Genomic DNA, 19,037 nt, shown 5'->3' on the forward strand with positions numbered 1-19,037 from the left:
AAACAGATCAGAGGTCAAATACTGACTTGTCATTTTGGTACATGGATGTGAGGATGGAGGTGAATACTTCTTTCTTAAAATATGGTGTGTGATTTTTTTTTTTTAACTTTTCTCAGGATAGAGAGATGAACTATCAACAGAATCCTAGAGACAGCTTCCTTTCTTTGGAGGACTGCAAAGACATTGAAAATCTGGAGTCTTTCACAGATGTCCTGGATAATGAGGGCGCTTTAACCTCAAACTGGGAACAGTGGGATACGTACTGTGAAGACTTAACAAAGTACACCAAGCTAACCAGCTGTGACATCTGGGGAACAAAAGAAGTGGATTACTTGGGTCTTGATGACTTTTCTAGCCCTTACCAAGATGAAGAGGTCATAAGTAAAACTCCAACTTTGGCACAGCTTAATAGCGAGGACTCTCAGTCTGTTTCTGATTCCCTTTATTACCCTGATTCACTTTTCAGTGTCAAACAGAATCCCTTGCCCTCTTCATTCCCTAGTAAAAAGATCTCAAGCAGAGCAGCTGCCCCTGTGTGTTCTTCTAAAACTCTTCAGGCTGAGGTCCCTTTGTCAGACTGTGTCCAAAAAGCAAGTAAACCCACTTCAAGCACACAGATCATGGTGAAGACCAATGTGTATCATAATGAAAAGGTGAACTTTCATGTTGAATGTAAAGACTATGTAAAAAAGGCAAAGGTAAAGATCAACCCAGTGCAGCAGAGTCGGCCCTTGTTGAGCCAGATTCACACAGACGCAGCAAAGGAGAACACCTGCTACTGTGGTGCAGTAGCAAAGAGACCCGAAAAGAAAGGGGTGGAGCCTCTTCAGGGACACGTCACTCCAGCTTTGCCTTTTAAAGAAACCCAGGAACTGTTACTCAGTCCCCTGTCCCAGGAGGGTCCTGGGTCAATTGCAGCAGGAGAGAGTAGCAGCCTTTCCGCCAGCACATTGGTCTCAGATTCATCCCAGAAAAAAGAAGAGCACAATTACTCCCTTTTTGTCTCTGACAACTTGGGTGAACAGCCAACCAAATGCAATCCTGAAGAAGATGAGGAAGACGAGGACGATGTTGATGATGAGGACCATGATGAAGGATTTGGTAGTGAGCACGAACTTTCTGAAAATGAGGAGGAGGAGGAGGAGGAAGAGGATTATGAAGATGACAAAGATGATGATATTAGTGACACTTTCTCTGAGCCAGGTATGGTAATGCTTGGAGGCTTACCAAACTGATCTTTCTCCTGTCTTGAGATATGGGTGTTTCCTTTGCCTTAGTTTGGGGATTAAATGACTACTATCTTGGCTCAAATAAGTAATTGCTTTTTTTCTATTCAGGCAGCTCTAAAATAATCACTTTTGCTCATATAGTGATTCATAGGCTGATTCTTCGAGGGCTTCTTCTTAATTTATGTTAAGAGACTAATTTGTTACTCTCTGAGCAGCTGTGCAAAGATGCCAAGAATTGATTTAAAAATATTTCTATTTATATACATGTCCCTCTATTACAGTTGAGGCAAGTTAAGAGTGCCCCAGTGGTAAACCAAGTGATGGTGCTTTATATTACTCATGCTTATAACCAACAAGACCTACTTCCTGAATAATGTAAAAAAAAAAAAAAAGCTTTTTTTGTCTGTCCCATCTTTCATTCACACAGTTTTTTTCCATTTAAGAAAAATACATGCTATAATTTATTTATTTATTTTTAAAGATTTTATTTATTTATTTGACAGACAGAGATCACAAGTAGGCAGAGAGGTAGGCAGAGAGAGGAAAGGAAGCAGGTTCCCTGCTGAGCAGAGAGCCCGATGCGGGGCTCGATGCAGGGCTCGATCCCAGGACTCTGGGATCATGACCTGAGCCGAAGGCAGAGGCTTAACCCACTGAGCCACCCAGGCGCCCCCATGCTATAATTTAATGAGCATGAAGGATACTCTGCTTTTTTTTTTTATACACAGCACATATAAATAAAAGGGAGGAAGAAAATGAAACCTGTGGGAATTGATTCACTTCATTCAGCATTTACATGCTTGAGCTGTTGCCACTTTTGGCTTGTGCAGTATTTATGAAAATGGTATTGCCAAGTGGCACACAGTTTAAAATGCACAAAGAAGTGAAGATCTTCAAATTTAAGCAAAAGTTGTTTTCTTCAAAAATAGTGTTGATGCTGTAACTTGTATGTAAAAAAAAAACTTATTTTTAAAACCTTAGAAATTGCAAGAGCGCTCTTTTGTTATAATTGCTGGAATTTCTGGCAGTATGAAGATTGGCATTTAATTTTCAGAAAGGTTTTTAAGCCGTAGTAGATATATGGTATAGCTGGTGAAGCACTATTATTGCTAGAAAAAAGACTTTGCTTTAGTGAAATCTTTCTATTACACAAATGCTTAGATTTGTTTATTTGATACAACCAAATTTGACTCGGGTGGAGTTTCAAGTAAGGAAAAAGTACTTTAATCCGGAGGAAATGGGCTTATGCCTTTTTTTGGTTTACTTTAGAACTCTGCATAGTTTAGATAGAACAGTTATTTTTTCTGCTTAGCAGGAAGATTTTTCTCTCAACAACTTAATAAAATTTGCTTTGAGGGGCACTTGGCTGGCTCAGTCAGTAGAGAGCATGTGACTCTTGATCTCAGGGTTATGAGTTCAAGCCCCACGTTGGGTGTAGAGATTACTTTAAAAAAAAAAAAAACCTTTAAAAAAATCTGCTTTGAGGTATTTCAGGAAAAGTTGTGTTTGTAGCTAGTGGTAAGTTATATAGCTCCCTCCCATGGTAAGCCCAGACTGCTGTCTATGAGTAGTCTTCAAGATCTGACCCATCAGCCCTATTGCTTTGAGTTCCATATTTAGGATCAGGGTAGGAGGGTAGGGGAAGGGTGAGACAACGGGAAGATGGGTAATAACTTAGGGAAATGGAAAATGTGGAGAAGGAGGGGTTTGTCCCAGTAGATGCTTAAAGAAACACGTAAGTCAGAGGGAGTCAGTAAATCCTGCCATCACCAAGGACTATGCTGTCTACCCGACTTCTGGTTGTAGTTTTGCTTTTATCTTGTAGTGTGTTTTTACCTGGATAAGTGTGTTGAGAGATGACTAGGTCTGTGAAGAGAGATCACTTAGTAAGTTGACCCTCATTTGCATTTTGTCAACCTTTTAACTCTCATGGGTGGGAGAGAGGAACCAGTGTTATAGCTGGTGTTGTCCTGTCATCCACATTCCCTTGCCTTGTCTTCTCTAGAAGAATCCTGTTGTGTGAGCTTGTTGGTGGTAACCAACACTACTTTGAAACAGAGATGCATTGGCTGGGTAAAACTCTCCTCTTGATTCTGTTTAACAATGCTGAATGTTTGGATGGCATTTAATTCACTCCCTTCTAGTTGACCTGAAGTAAAGCCTCTTTGGTTAGTATTACTTGGCCATTTCTCACAAATGTTAATGAATGACATGATTTAACCACAAAATCAACACAATTTTGTGGTATTATTTGGGCTCTATTCATATTTGCTAATGAAAATTTCCCTTTTTCTTAGAGGAAAGAGCTAAACAAGTGACTTCAGGAACGCAGAAGTGAATTATTGGTGGGAAGCAGGAAGAAATTCTTTGAAGCAGAAAAGTGAGGATAGTTACGGTTTCTTCAGAGTGCTAGTTTTAGAGTGGGTTGATTGGTTTAATTTGCAGCAGTTTACAAAGGCCCTTTTGTGATGACTAGCTCCCTTGATGCTGTTTCTTGGCAGTTGGCTACAACAGTGCCTGAGCCTACAAAGCTCCAGGAAAGGTGTAAAATGGAGTTTCAGTCCCTCCTCTGGCCTCGCTCCCAAGTTTTAATAGAGCCTATTCTGTGGACAGGCTCTGACTGTTTGGGGTCATTGGGATTACATGGTGTAATACTAAGAATTGGGCCCCCAGAATGAAAGTTTATTTTGTAATCTGTACTAAACATTTTCACGATTGACTTTACCAATAGTCTGCACTAACCAAAGATGTATGGTTAGAATTTGACACAATAAATGTAGCCTTTTTGACTTACATTTGATAATCATGTCAGATAAGCCCAATAGAAGCTAGACTCCTTGCGTCATGGGACTTGAGTCAGTTCTAGCTCTGCCAAATCACTTAAAGCCTCCATGAGCATGTTTCTTTTTGTAAATGGGGTTAATGATACCTTTTTTACTGGGCTGTCAGAAGTCTCAAAGTATCTCTAAGTGAAATATATAAGTATATTAAATGAAAAGGACAGTGTTTTGCCAGAAGTCCAGGCCACCTGAGGAGGGTTGCTAAATTGGGGAGAATATCAAAACAGTTATCAGAGGGATGGGATGCCTGAGGAAGCTGTATATGAAAAAGTTTCCTTTATGCTTTGGGCCAGGGTAGATTTAAATATGGAATACTAGTTCTTCTATTTTTTTAATTGAAGTATAATTGACATACAATATCCTCTTAGTTTCAGGTATGCATCATAATGACTGTGCATCATAATTACAACATGATCCCCATGATAAGTTAGGTTACTGTCTGCCACCATACAGAGGGTTGGGTTTTTTTTTTTACTTATTTTTTTAATTTTTATTTATTTTTAGTTAAGTATGGTTGGTATATAATATTAGTTTCAGTGTATAATATAGTGATTCAATATTTATGTACATTACAAAATGATCTCTACATTAAGTCTGGTTACCAACTGTTGCCATACAAAATTATTACATTATTGACTATTTCCTAAGTTGTACTTTATATCCCATGACTGACTGGCTTTATAACGGGAAATTTATACCTCTTAATCCCCTTTACCTATTTTCCTCCTCCGTATCTTGTATATGGTTTGTTTTTTGTATTGTGAATCTGTTTCTGTTTTGGTTTGGTTGTTTTGTTTTTGTGGAACACCAGTTCTTGACATTGGTAGGCAGTTGGAAGTGTTTTTGTTGGTCCATCTGCTTGTGTTGAGGTTGTCCCAGCCATACTAGGTTAATCTCTCTGAGCCAGTAGTTTGTTCAAGCCAGTAAGTTTTTCTTGGCCTGGTGGAGCCAGGTGTTTGGAAAATGCCATTTCTTGTGGCACCGTGTGGCCCTTGCCTCTTTCCGAAAGCTAGGTTGATCACTGTAACAAGATGAAATCCTTAATTTGAAGTGTGGCATTGGCACAAATAAATAGGCCAAAGTCATTGTTTTATGTATCTAACACAAGTTCTAAAAATCTGACTTCTAGAAATGATGGTGTGACTTGTTCATCATTTCTTCGTAAGAAACTAGAGTTCACTGTCACAGTCCTTGCCATATTGTTTTAAACTACCACATTTGCACTTTAATGCTGTTAATACCAGCATTTCTACAGAAACTTCTCTTGATTGTTGCCTTTGAAATCATTCTGGTCTCCAAATTGATTCTTTTTTAAAAGGTTATGTTTATTGAAGTATAGGAAGTATAAATATGAAATTCGCCCTTTTTTAAGTGTACACTTCTGTGAGTTTTGAAAAGTGCTTGTAGTGCTGGTAACCGCTACCACCATCAAGATACAGAAGAGTTTCATCAACCCCCCCCCCCAAATTTCCCTTGTGTTCCTTTATTTATTATTTTTTAAAAGTTTTATTTATTAATTTGACAGAGCAAGCAAGCAAGAACACAAGCAGGGGAAGCAGCAGGCAGAGGGAGAAGCAGGCTCCCCCCGTGAGCAGGGCCCTGGGATCATGACCTGACCTGAAGGCAGACGCTTAACTGACTCCCACCCAGGCGCCCCTGCCGTGTATTTTTTTAGAGTCAGCCCTCCCTCGACTCCCAATGCCTGGCCCACCGCTTTCTAGTTTTGCCTGTAGTTTTGGTTTTTCCAGAATGTCATACAAATGGAGCTATATTTCTGCAGATACCATCACTTTTTAAGTGTCAGTTCCAGAGAAGTCATGTTTTTAGGAGACAAAATGGTCATTCTGCTTTGTCAGTGCTACCCAAGTTTTCCTGTCCACCTTAGTGTTATATACATCCTACGTGGCGTCCATCTCCACTCCTCCATGTACTTAGCAGTAATGACGTGGCGTACACTAAAATGGGCATTCTCTGAGGGTATTTTATTTTTTTATTTTTTTTAAAGATTTTAGTTATTTATTTGACAGAGATCACAAGTAGGCAGACAGGCAGGCAGAGAGAGAGAGCGAGGGAAGCAGGCTCCCCGCCGAGCAGAGAGCCCGACGTGGGGCTCGATCTCAGGACCCTGAGATTATGACCTGAGCCGAAGGCAGTGGCTTTAACCCACTGAGCCACCCAGGTGCCCCCTTTGAGGGTATTTTAGATTTGTAGGTCATCCTGGTGAGGTCTGACCAACAGTTCTAGCAGCTCAAAATTAAGTTTTTTTCTGAAACTCTCCCTTAGTAAGGAAAATAACTTCTTTTAAAAAAGTGAAGTAAATGCATATTGCTTCCAGTAAAATATTAAACTAGGCATATGTGTTTTTATTTGTGAGTCTGTGAGAGCACTCTCATTTTTGTACTTTTACAAAAGGGGTAGGGTGGGAGGTAGGCAGAAAACCTATTCTATGGACAGGTTACTGCCTCACAAAACTCTGGTAGGATACAATCATAGAAATGCACACACTTTTCTGTCTGGGAGTGTTTTGGATGCATAAATTTTAGAAGGAAGGCATTTTAAATCATAGTGTAGGGTCTTAGTACCATGATCTAATGGTGCATTTGACATTCCTGGAGCTATATTTCATTATTCTCTCAGTGAGCGCCTATGTAAAGATATTTTAAAAAGATTTCCTACACTAACTCATACGAACCAGAGAGAACTATAAGGAGGATAAACAGTATAGTTACCTATGATTATTAGTCTCTGAATATTTTATGAGTTAGAGAGCTCCATATTAAAAGTCATTTTATAGACCTGGTCTGTTACCTTTGATATGCCAGTGATGTTTTCAGATGAAAGGAAATATATCACGTGACAAATGGAAGAAATCTTTTTATTTGCCTTGATTGCTTTATTGAAATTTATAGACCTTAAGAAATTGGGGATGGGGGGCTTTCCTTTTTTTTTTTTAAGGCTATGAAAATGATTCTGTGGAAGACTTGAAGGAGATGACTTCAATATCCTCTCGGAAGAGAGGTAAAAGAAGGTACTTCTGGGAGTATAGTGAACAGCTCACCCCATCACAGCAAGAGAGGATGCTAAGGCCATCTGAATGGAACCGAGACACCTTGCCAAGTAATATGTACCAGAAAAATGGCTTACATCATGGTAAGAGGGAATTGTGGTCAAACATTTCGTGTCACTAATACAGAGATCATAAACCATGTTTCCTGTCCATGTACCTACGTACTCAGCCCTTACTAGTGAAGTGGAGAGGGGAACAGGAGAGCTGCTGTATTAGCTATCTCTGCAGAGATACTCACAAATAGCATTTACTGGTAGTGAGAGCCATCACCTAAACAGGGAGGAAGCTCTGTGCAGAAATGATTTCTGGTTACTTCCTATTCTATTTACCCTGCCCAGGAAGGGACCAGTAGACTGTTGATTGATTGCTGACCTGCCACAGTTGCAATAGACCACAAGGGTTGGGGAGAAAGGGAATGGGCTCCAGCATCTTTCTCTTCCGTTCTTGTCCAGTCTCCAGGCTGAAATGTAAATAGGGAGATTGGGATCAAATGGTGGTGGGAAGAAAAGAGGAAGCAGAGGAAAGGTAATAATTGTAGAGAAAAGAAATGGAGAGAGAAGAGTTGAATGGTAGGAGTTGGGAGAAGCTTATAATCTTAGGCGAAGTTTACCTTGGAAGATGTAATTAAGTAGAATTTCTTCTTTTATTTTGTATGATCCAAAATCTGTACCTAAAGGGCGGAGAGCACTAGTAATTTTGGCACTCAATGAACAGTTATAGTAATCTCTCATGCTACAGATGTAAGTTGCTAAGCGATTTTGTTTTGACACAGGAATTATATCAGAAGTATATTTGTGCCTCATGTTCCCTCTCCACTGGCACTCAGTCTGTACGGTACTGTTCTTAGTGAATAGACCTAGTTTTGGCCTTCACATTAGTTTTCTACGAGAAATGAAAAGACAGGTCCAGTAAATGGTAGGTAGCACATGGCCAGTATGAGGAAAATTGTTTGGTATATTGTAGTTCAGAAGGCCAGGCCATCTCTGTTGCCCTCAGTGATAGGGCAAGACCCCCAAGTCTTCTGTAATGTTATTTATCAAACTAACCAAGGAAGAGCTTTCACAAAAGGCAATACTTACTTTTTGGCCTTTTGAGTCCAGCACCAGAGTATATGTCTGGGAAATTTTCAGTTGCAGCATCAAAACATCTCGGTTTGAGTAAAATCTGTTTCTTTTCTGGGTGTATGTTCTACCCTTGCCCTGATTTTTGGGTGCAGTGAACTTACGCTCCAGTCCCAAGGTTTGTGATGCTTATTACCACTATGCATGTAATTAAGATTCTGTTATATCAGGGCTAGAAACTTTAAGGTGGAGAAGGAGTTGGCAGCGACTGGAGCTGTGCCATATTTCCCCAATTTCTTGGAGGCACAGGTGGGAAGGAGAGGAGGCTAGCCCTTTTAGCATATCATGCTGAGACTTCTGAAACATGCCAGGACTTGACGGAAGGGTGAAATGTGGTTTTAAAATATGGCTGTAGAATATATCTTTGGTGAAATAAAATGATCTAATTTAAACTTCTTTTAAACCATCTGTAGGGAAATATGCAGTAAAGAAGTCACGGAGAACTGATGTAGAAGACCTGACTCCAAATCCTAAAAAACTACTCCAGATAGGCAATGAACTACGGAAACTGAATAAGGTGATTAGTGATCTGACTCCGGTCAGTGAGCTACCCTTAACAGCCCGGCCAAGGTCAAGGAAGGAAAAAAATAAGCTGGCTTCCAGGTAAATGCTAATCATGTTCACCTGTGTAAATAAAGTCTTGGTGGTGAGATTTTAGACTTTCAGTGAGCTTTTATAGATGATCATCAACCATTTATTCAGAAATATGCTTTTATAAATATTATAATGAGAATATTGTAATTTTTCCTTTGAAAATAAAAGATGGTATTTATGCTTTGTTTATGCTTCATAATACCAAAAGATGGTGTTCTGCTTTTAAAGGGGAGAGGTGAATGGACTCAAGTGCATTGTATTATAAAAATGTAAAAATTTATCATAGTTTTACTTTTTCTTTGTTTTATGTTAGGTCATTTTTTTAATTAGGTTATGATTTACTTGAAGTAAAATGTTTACCTTTTAATGTACACTTTTATGGGGTTTTTAAAAAAGATTTACTTAGAGAGAGAGTGAGTGCCAGTAGGGGGAGGGGCAGAGGGAGAGGGAAAGAGAGAATCCCAAGCAGACTCCCAAGTTGAGCATTGGAGCCCAGTGTGAGGCCTGATCTCACAACCCTGAAATTACGACCTAAGCGAAAACCAAGAGTCTGTTGCTTAACCAACTGAGCCACCCAGGCTTGTCTATGGTACACTTCTTTGGGTTTTGACAAACGTATCCAATCATAGAAACACCACGACAATCACCAGTAATCATTCATTAAAAAAATTTCCTCATGCCTCCTTGTAAAGGAAACTCCTTCTGTCACCCCTAATCCCTCCAACCACTGATCTGTTTTCTGTCCCCAGAGTTTTGCTTTTTCTAGAATGTCATATAGATGGAATCCTATGATATGTAGCCTTTTGACTCTGGCTTCTTTGATTTAACATGATGAATTTGAGATTCATGTTTATCCATGTTGTTGAGTAATAGTTTGTTCCTTTTTATTGCTGAATAGTATTCCTTTGTAGGGATATACTACAGTGTGTCCATTCACCAACTGAAGGATATTGGGCCAGCTTCCACTTTTTGGCAATTATGAATAAAGCCACCAGAAACATTCACTTACAGGTGTTTGTGTGAACATAAGTTTGCATTTCTCTTGGGTAAATACCCAAGAGTATATGTTTATAAGAAATTGCCAAAGTAGCTATTTCTGAAGTTTAATAATGTAAAATTTTTAAAAAATCACTGTTTTTCAAAGTAGCATGTGGTATTTTATATCCCAATTAGCAACATGTGATGGTTCCACTTACTTTACATTCTCTTGGTATTGTCAATTTTTGTTGTTTATTTTAGTGTATTTGTCATTATTTTTAGATGTGTGCTAAAATTTTCAAAAATCATTTGGATTAATGATTATATTGTATGTTTTTTGGAAACTGAGTTCCTTGATATAAACATCAGTAGGCAGTGATTTTTGGTTGTTATTAGAAAATGTTTGACAGCAGCAAAAAGAAGTATATTCTGAATGTTCACTTAAAAAAAGAAGTGAACTAATTGCTCCTTCCTTTCACAGGGCTTGTCGATTAAAGAAAAAAGCCCAGTATGAAGCTAATAAAGTGAAATTATGGGGCCTCAACACAGAATATGGTAAACCTAAACTTTTAAGAATTTGATTAATCTCCTATTACTTTGCCAACCATTCTCTTTTTCTTTGGTTTTGTTATCTGCCTTCCCTGTATCCTGCCAAGTTTTAGGCCAGCCTCCTTTTTGTTCATTCATTCAGTAAGCTACATACTCACTCTTACTCATTCATGTTCTCCTTTTAGTGAGTGTCTGTATCTGTGGCTCCCCATGCCAGATCTCCTCTCTCTCCTAAAGAGCTTCTCTACTTGTGAGCACAATAATCTCCTACTTCATTTTACAATTATGTTGCTGTGTTAGCCAGTTTTAGTGACTAGTGTTTATTTTAATCTCTGAGTGGATAATTTAGATGTGTATTTTACAAATTTGACTGCTCATTAGAATCATCTGTGTACATGCTAACGTACAGATTTCTAGGCTTCTCCCCAGATCCAATGAATTGGAATCTGTGCAAGTAGAACTCAAGAGTCCATATTTTTAACACTACCCCCATATTACACTTAGGCAACCATCTTAGCACTTATTTGGTAACTGTTGGTTTAGCTCGGTACCGCCCAGTCTATCACAACATGGCACATGTAAAAATTATCATCACTGAGGTATCTTGGAATTTATCAGAGTAGGCTGCTCATGGGAAGGGAGGCCCCTGTGGGCTGAGAGGATTAGCATCTCAAACACCTGGAACCCTTTTACCGTACACTAGAGGTTTGGAAAGCTGTGGTTTTGATCTTCTGTAATAACCACCTTTCCTTTCCTCCTCGCTCTCTTACTATTCCTTAAGCCTGGTGTCATAAGAGTTCGTTTGTTCTTTTGCCTCTAAAATTGTCGTCTTCACTGTATAGCTCTTGGGCTAAGTTGTATCTGAAAGTGGATGAGTGGTAAAATGATAAGTTACTATTTGTTTCCAGAGACTTTCTGAAGTCCAGCACAACATCTGGCACATAAGTGCTCAGTAAACTTCATGCAGTTTTCTTAATTTGTATCTTGATTATCTTGTTTCCATTTGTGAGGGCAGAGAGAGGATTTCCTATTGTGAAGTTTACAACTTGTGAAATGAGCTGATGGTTTTATATATTAATGGCCACTCAGGAACTCTCATTAGGTAAATGAATTAGGTAAAACAATAGTTGGTTTGTTGGAAAGGAAATCTACCCATTTTCCTATTATTCTTTCTTGCTGTTGAAGCGTTCAGACCTTGAGCTCTGTGAGTATATATACACATAATGATTACAATATCATATACATTCATATTCTCTTTTAGAACCAGATGACTTGGGCTCCAGGGAGATGTGGTGGGCTATTGGGAGCCTTCTGGGTCTGTGTTTCCTTGGACAGTTGTAGGCATCTGTATGTGTTTTGTTCAGTTAACATATTTATCCGTAATTATGTATATATGTGTATCCATAATTATTTATAGTCAGATATTTTTGCCTTTGTCTGCTAATGCACAGCCCCCCACACGTGCTTTGGTCTGTGATGTAAATATATTCTGGGTTAGGGAACACCTGGGACGTTGGTAATGGCCAGGAGTATGTGTGCTTCTGGATGTGTTGTTCTGTCTCAAATTGAGTTATGGTAGCTGTCTTAAATTTTTCTTATTTCTAAAGCTGACTTAAAGCATCTTATATTTTCATGTAGGAAAAGGCCCATCTTTAAAAGGTACCATTCTCTTCTCAATTAGCATGAAGGAGAACAGGCTCTTACCATTCATTTATTTCTCTTCCACTTCTGTCTTACTAGCTTCTCCTCCAGTTTCTGGGAAAGAACAGCCAGCCTTAACTATTGGTTTAGAAGTCATTTCAAAACCTATGAGATGCTCTTGTGCAGTTTGCCATGTGTAGTTTGAAAAATCTTTCTAGAGTTTCTGGTACATTTCTCAAGAGAATGGTGTCCTCGATTCCTTGAAATATCTATCAGATGATCTGTTATTGTTTTGTGGAACACTTATTACCTACTACCCGCCTATTAACCCAGTAGTTTCTGGAATTTGTAACTCACAAGTCAGTGACATTTGAATACAAGGAGGGATGTTTTAGCACTAAGAAATTGAGACAAATAATCTCAGAATGAAATAAACTTTATGAAAAATTTACTCCATTATCCTTATCCTTTTTATTTATTTATATTCTGAAGGTCTTAGTTACTCTGCATTATATGTTTTATACTACATACAATTAAGCACAACACGATACCCTGCCTTTCTAATCCCTTTATTTTAGGATTAAAGAGTTTGTATCCCTTAAGATGTTAAAATGGAATTTACCTGGCATTTAGAGGGTGAAGGATTAACAATATGTAAACACAGGAGTTAATGAATTCATCATTGTCTCTGCTAAAGATTAAGTACCCAAGTAAATAGAAAAGACCACACTGAGAAGGGACATCCCTAAGACATCCCCAATTGGAAAATGAACCAAGTCATGGAAACTGGGGTAACCCAAGAGCTACCAAAGAGCAAAAATTTTTAATTCTGATGAACTCCAGTTTGCCAGGCTTTCCTTTTATATTTCTTAGTTTTAGTGTTCTTAAAAACTTTGCCAACTCCAAAATGCAAATACTTTTTTGTATGTTTTCTCTCAGAGTTCATATAGTTTTAGGTTTTACATTTAGGTTTATGATCCATTTTAGGTTAATTTTTATTTATGGTATAGGTTGAGAATTGATGTTAATTTTTTTTCCCATATGACTATCCAGTTGATCAAACACCATTCATTAAAAAGACCTTCCTTTTCCTGTTCAGTTGTTTTTCATCAGTTGACCCGAAACATGTAAGTCCACTTCTGGACTCTGTATTCTGTTCAACTGATCATTTGTCTACCTTTATGTGGGTACAAACTGTTTTGATTACTGTAGTTTTATAGTAAATCTTAAGTCAGGTAAGTATAAGTTCTTGTTAGTCCTACAATTTTGTTTTTTCAGAGTTGCATTGGCTATGCTAGGTCATTTACATGACCATATACATTTTGGAATCACTCTTTACAAAAAAAGCTTAATGAAGTTTGGATTGGGATTGCTTTCAATCTGTAGATCAATTTGGAGTGAATTACCATTTCAACAAAATGTAGTCTTCTAATCCACGAACGTGGTATTTCATTTGTTAATTCGCCTTTAATTTCTCTGTGCCTTGTTTCATAGTTTTCAGTGTAGAATGCTTAACATCTTTTGTTAGATCTATTCCTAGGTGTTTTATATTTTTTGGTGCGCTATAATTGGAATTATTTTTGAAATTTTATTTTTAAACTCTGCTGCTAATATATAAAATGGATTTTTGCATATTATTATTGTATCCCGTTATCTTGCTAAATTTGTTTATTAGTTCCAGTGGTAGGTGTATAGATGCCCTGGATTTTCTGTTTAAGCAGTCATCATCTGCAAATAGGGATGGCTTTATTTCTTTTCTGATACTAATGCCTTTGCAAACAAGGCAATCACCATATCCGTCCAATGTCCTAGACATTACAATAAGGCAAGAAAAATAAATCCGTCTTGGGTGTGGGGAACCTTTCACCTTAAAGTATGATGTTGGCAGTAGGATTTTTTGTAAGATGAGATGCCCTCTATCACTTTAAGTTCTCCCCTTTTTTTTGTAGTTTCATTTATCACAAATGGGTGTTGAATATTGTCATATGGTCTTTTTTGCATCTGTTGGAGCAGTCATGTTCTCCTTTATTCGGGTAATATATCACATATTTACCGCTTAATATGGTAAATTACATTAACTGATTTTTGAATATTAAACCAACCTTGCATTCTTGGAATAAACTCTACTTGGTTATGATATATCATCCTTTTTATATTAGAGTCTATTGAAAATATTCTATAAGATTCTGTTCTAAAACATTAAGTTGGATTTTGTGTTAATATTTTGTTAAGGATTTGTGTATCTGTATTCAAGAGAGATATTGGTCTGTGATTTTCTTTTTTTTGTAATGTTTTTGTCAGGTTTTAGAATTTGGGCTATTTTGACCTTACAGAGTGAATTGAGCCATGATCTTTCCTCCTCTTTTTTGAAAAGTTTAATAAGATCAGTTTTATTCTTCATGTATATTTGATACAATTTTCTATTAAAACCCTTCTTTTAGGAATATTTTTGGATAAATTAATTCCTTTACTTGAAATAAGCTGTTCATATTTTTCATTTCTTCTTGTGTCAATTTTTTAAGTTGCATTTTCAAGGAATGTGACCATTTTTACGAAGTTATTTAATTTGTTGACATAGCATTTTCTTATTATCTTTTCAATAGCTCTAGATTCTTAAGTGATAACCCCTTTTTCATTCCAGATATAGGTGATCAATCTATTTAGCTAGGGATACGGGGGTGGGAGCGGATATCAATTTTGTTGCTTTTTTTAGGGAACCACTTTTGGCTTTGTTAACTTTCTCTGTTGTATGTTTCTGCTGTTTTATTGATTTCTGCTCTTTATGATTTACCTCTTTCTATTTACTTTTGGTTAACTCTCTTCTTAAACTGGGGATAGTTTTTAAAGTTTTGTCTTTGGAGGACTTGAAGGACTTCATTTGATTTATTTAGTAAATATTTACTAAGATCCTGTGATTCATTATACAGGCACTATTATAGTTCTTAAAGCCATGAAGACAATAAAGTTGCTTACAGGATAGTAGACATTGATACATGTCTACAGTGTGTCATCAAAACGGGCACATCATTTGAAATTTGTTTCTTGGGATAAAAAAAAGCTTATAACTGAACTCTACATCTAAAACTAGTGGTGTACTATATGCTGGCTAATTGAATTTAAATTTTAAAAAAGCTTATAACCATAACTACTTAATATTTTCTTACAAGTTTTCCATTTTTAACTGAATAACTGTTATTACACAATAAAAAGAAAATTCTTCCATATTAGTGGCATGTTCCAAGTGTCTCGTTCTGTCTTCCAGATAATTTATTATTTGTAATCAACTCCATCAAGCAAGAGATTGTAAACCGAGTACAGAATCCAAGAGAGGAGAGAGGACCCAACATGGGGCAGAAGCTTGAAATGCTCATTAAGGATACTCTTGGTAAGAATATTGGATGAATTCCTAACAGTAACATGTGGTGTAAGGTACCTGATTTAAGGAGATATTAAACATTCTTTTAAGGAAAAACTCAAATGTTCTTAATTGTAGTTACTCTTCTTTTTTTTTTTACTTTTTTTTTTTTTTTTTAAGATTTTATTTATTTATTTGTCAGAGAGACAGGCACAGCGAGAGAGGAAACACAAGCAGGGGGAGTGAGAGAGGGAGAAGCAGGCTTCCCGCAGAGGAAGCAGCCCCATGTGGGGCTGGATCCCAGGATGCTGGGACCAAGACCTGAGCTGAAGGCAGACGCTTAACGACTGAGCCACCCAGGCGCCCCTGTAGTTACTCTTCTTTACAAGTTGTTTTGTCTTTTGAGATTTTGCATTCATAAACATGTATTGCTGGTTGCCCTGATTTGTTATTTAGACTTCATCGCTGGACTGTTTTAATACTTAGGAAAGATGAACTTCTAGCTCCTTTAACCTTTTATGGGAAAAATAAAGATCCCTGAGCTGTCAAGCCTGCAATTTATATTTTGGTAGATGTTCTTACCTGTATGTTTTACTCAGTAATACAGTTCACAGGGTTCTAATAAACTTAATTATCTGTTTTTTCCCTGAATAGATTATATAACATGAGGAGGAACAGAGGTAGAGTACTACCTGACAGGGAGGGGAGAGGTAGCTAATACAGGAGAACTCTAGAGGTGCAAGAGCTTAGTTGCCATAAGAGCACATCACCTTACAGATAAGTAGCATCCCAAGGACATTGTAGCATAATAAAATCCATGAAAACCCTGAAGCATCATAAAATTGGCTCAGCTGTTTTATGTGTTTTATTTAGCAATATGTATTGTAGGATTGTCTTTGAAAACTGTTCTTATGCAGTCATTGTGTAGAGTGGCAAACTTCAGTTACCTGAGAATTTTCTTCATTTTTCCCCAGTATGCTGTGTATTGAATCAGATCACTTAAAGGAATTAGAGCTTAGTTTTTAATAATTATTTAGTTTCTTACCTGAATTTTAGGGTAACGAACACTATAAATTGTTCTATTTTTTTTTTTTAATTATAAATATCTTGGAATTTTTTTTTAACATTTCTGTTAGGATGATTTTTCTTACTTCCGGTTACTATAAATTCATTCATCAAAGTTTCTCCAATGCCTACTGTATGCCAGGTGTTGGGGAATACAGGGATGAATAATAGAGATTTGATCACTACTCTTAGGAAGCTTGTAGTCTAAAAATGGAAGGCAAAGAATAAATGGGAAAAAATAACGGATTGTGGCAATTGCTGTGAAAAAATCAAGATGTTTAGATGGAGTAGAGTGAGGAATAGTAGTTTATTTCTGTTAACAGAGAAATACTTCTCACAGCTACCAAGGTGATTGAATTTTCTTTAATAAAAAATACACATTGAATGCTTCCATCCACTTCTTAGTAGGTTTCTCATGTCTTTGCAGTTACTAGTTTAGCATTATGTTCATACTGCATATGAAATATTCTGGTGTTTTTGAAGGGCAATTCGGAATCATTAATAAAATTAGCAGTGCATAAAGATTTTGACAAAACACTTTAACGAATTGACAGCATTCATGTTTGAAGGCCAAAGGAGATGATTTAAAGGAGAGATCAAGAGCCCAGAAAAGATTGCTTGAGTGTTAGGAAAGGATAAACAGCTGAAATTTATGGGTATTTACTAAGATCCGGTACCTTTCTGTCAAGGTTGGTTAGTTATCGACTTTCACAGCTCTGTGAAGGAGGTATTATTATTATTCTGATTTTATAAATGAGGAATTAGAAACACGGGAAGGTATTAAAGTAACTTGACGATAAGTTATACGATCAATAAATGGCTCAACCAGGCATAGAATTAAGTTCTTTGAGTTCCAGTGTTCACACTGCCCCCACATGCCATCCCTTAGGCCTGTCATCTAACACCCATCTGTGTAATAGTTGACCTGAGTAGTTCATGTGTGGCCTGCTAATCACTTCATCCTGTAGGCTTGCTTGAGAATTTCTTTTTCTTGACATTCTTTGTAACATTTGACACTTTTGAGCATTTATCTTCATTATTGAAACATTTTCTTTATTTTAAGGTACCTTAGGTCTGCATGCCTTGTTTCCTGTCTTTTTACCAAAAAAGGCTAGGTTTCTCTGTGGTTCCAGCAATAGCCACTGGTCTAAAAATTAAAATCGTGTTTAAAAAAAATAAAAGCTTGTTTATTGTAGTGGTTAAAATCAGAGTATTTGAAGTCAGTTTGAGATTTAACTCTTGGCCCTGCTACTTACTACATTAGGACCCTAGGGAAATGACTTGACTTCCCTCAACCTCATTTTCTTCATCTGTAAAATATGAACAATGGGTGGATTAAATGGGAAGAGTGCATATAAACACTTAGCATCCTGCTAAGCACATAAATTCTCAATACTCAGTATCAGTTGTTACCATATTACATCTTCACCACTTAGATTTTTTTAAGAGTTTTGTTTCCACCTTGTTCCTGTAATCCATCACTCATACTTTAGAAAATTAAAGATTTTGTTCATGACAGAGCCAGTTAAGATGATGACCTGGGCCAAAGGTAGAGGCTTAACCCACTGAGCCACCCAGGCACTCCTCAGTGATTATTTCTTATCAGTAGTTAATTCTCTTTTGCCAAGCTTTGGGAAATGACTTTATATATATAGTGATAGGTAAGTTCATAGGATACTAAAATGAATTGAATATGCAGTTATATTTACAGAATGACTTTTTCAAAGTGGAGTTGTAAATACATACCAAAATAGAGTACATACAAAATGAAACAAAACTAAGGACAGTATATTTATACAAAAAATTAACACTATGAAACATTAGAAGTCTGTTTTGAACAAAACTATCTTTATATGGAGAATAATCTTAGGCAAAGAGTAGTTCCTAAATATCAATACTTTCCTGAACAACCAGTTACTTTTTACCTCTACTTAGATTATTAATTCAATACCCAAATAGGAAGTCCTGGTGAATTTGCTTCACTTTTTCTTCACATGAATTGAGGCTGTTTTAATATTTCATGTATTCTTTCAGTCCATTTCTGTCTTTCGTGTTCTTTAAAATCATTTTCAGTTCCTTTATTAGGTAGAAGGAGGAACTTAACTGTATAGGTAAAGATTATTTTTATGGGGCACCTGGGTGGCTCAGAGGGTTAAGCCTCTGCTTTCGGCTCAGGTCATGATCTCAGGGTCCTGGGATTGAGCCCTGCATCAGGCTCTCTGTTCAGCAGGGAGCCTGCTTCTGCCTCTCTCTCTGCCTGCCTCTCTGCCTACTTATGATCTCTCTCTGTCAAATAAATAATCTTTTTTTAAAAGATTTTTTTTGTTTTTAAATGTAAAGACCTCATATGTTGGTAAGTTTGTATATTCTCCTTACATACAAAAAAGTCAGTTTTACCAGATTCAAAATTCTTGACTTATATTTTCTTTCTTTATTTTAAATGATTTTCTGTTTTTCTTTTGGCATAAAATATTGCTATTAAAAAGTTAATAATCCCCCCTAAAAAAACCTAATAGTCGCCTTACTTTTTTTCCTTATAACTCATTTGCTATTTTTGCCAATGTCAATAGGATTTTTTCTTTTTCTTTCATTCCCAGT

At 36.9% G+C, this 19,037-nt stretch overlaps 1 protein-coding gene across 4 annotated transcripts in view; it reads left to right on the forward strand.

Moving 5' to 3' along the window:
- The window catches only part of CREBRF (CREB3 regulatory factor), a 55,939-nt gene that overhangs the window by 24,332 nt on the left and 12,570 nt on the right, over window positions 1-19,037 (forward strand). For all 4 annotated transcript variants that reach the window (XM_047731446.1, XM_047731448.1, XM_047731447.1 and 1 more), the window contains 5 exons: window positions 117-1,203; window positions 7,025-7,219; window positions 8,671-8,860; window positions 10,311-10,384; window positions 15,282-15,404. In XM_047731446.1, the coding sequence (XP_047587402.1) occupies window positions 117-1,203; window positions 7,025-7,219; window positions 8,671-8,860; window positions 10,311-10,384; window positions 15,282-15,404 (1,669 nt within the window). The remainder of the gene's footprint in view (window positions 1-116; window positions 1,204-7,024; window positions 7,220-8,670; window positions 8,861-10,310; window positions 10,385-15,281; window positions 15,405-19,037) is intronic.

This window comes from Lutra lutra, chromosome 5 (assembly GCF_902655055.1).
Source record: "Lutra lutra chromosome 5, mLutLut1.2, whole genome shotgun sequence".
Lineage (NCBI taxonomy): Eukaryota > Metazoa > Chordata > Mammalia > Carnivora > Mustelidae > Lutra > Lutra lutra.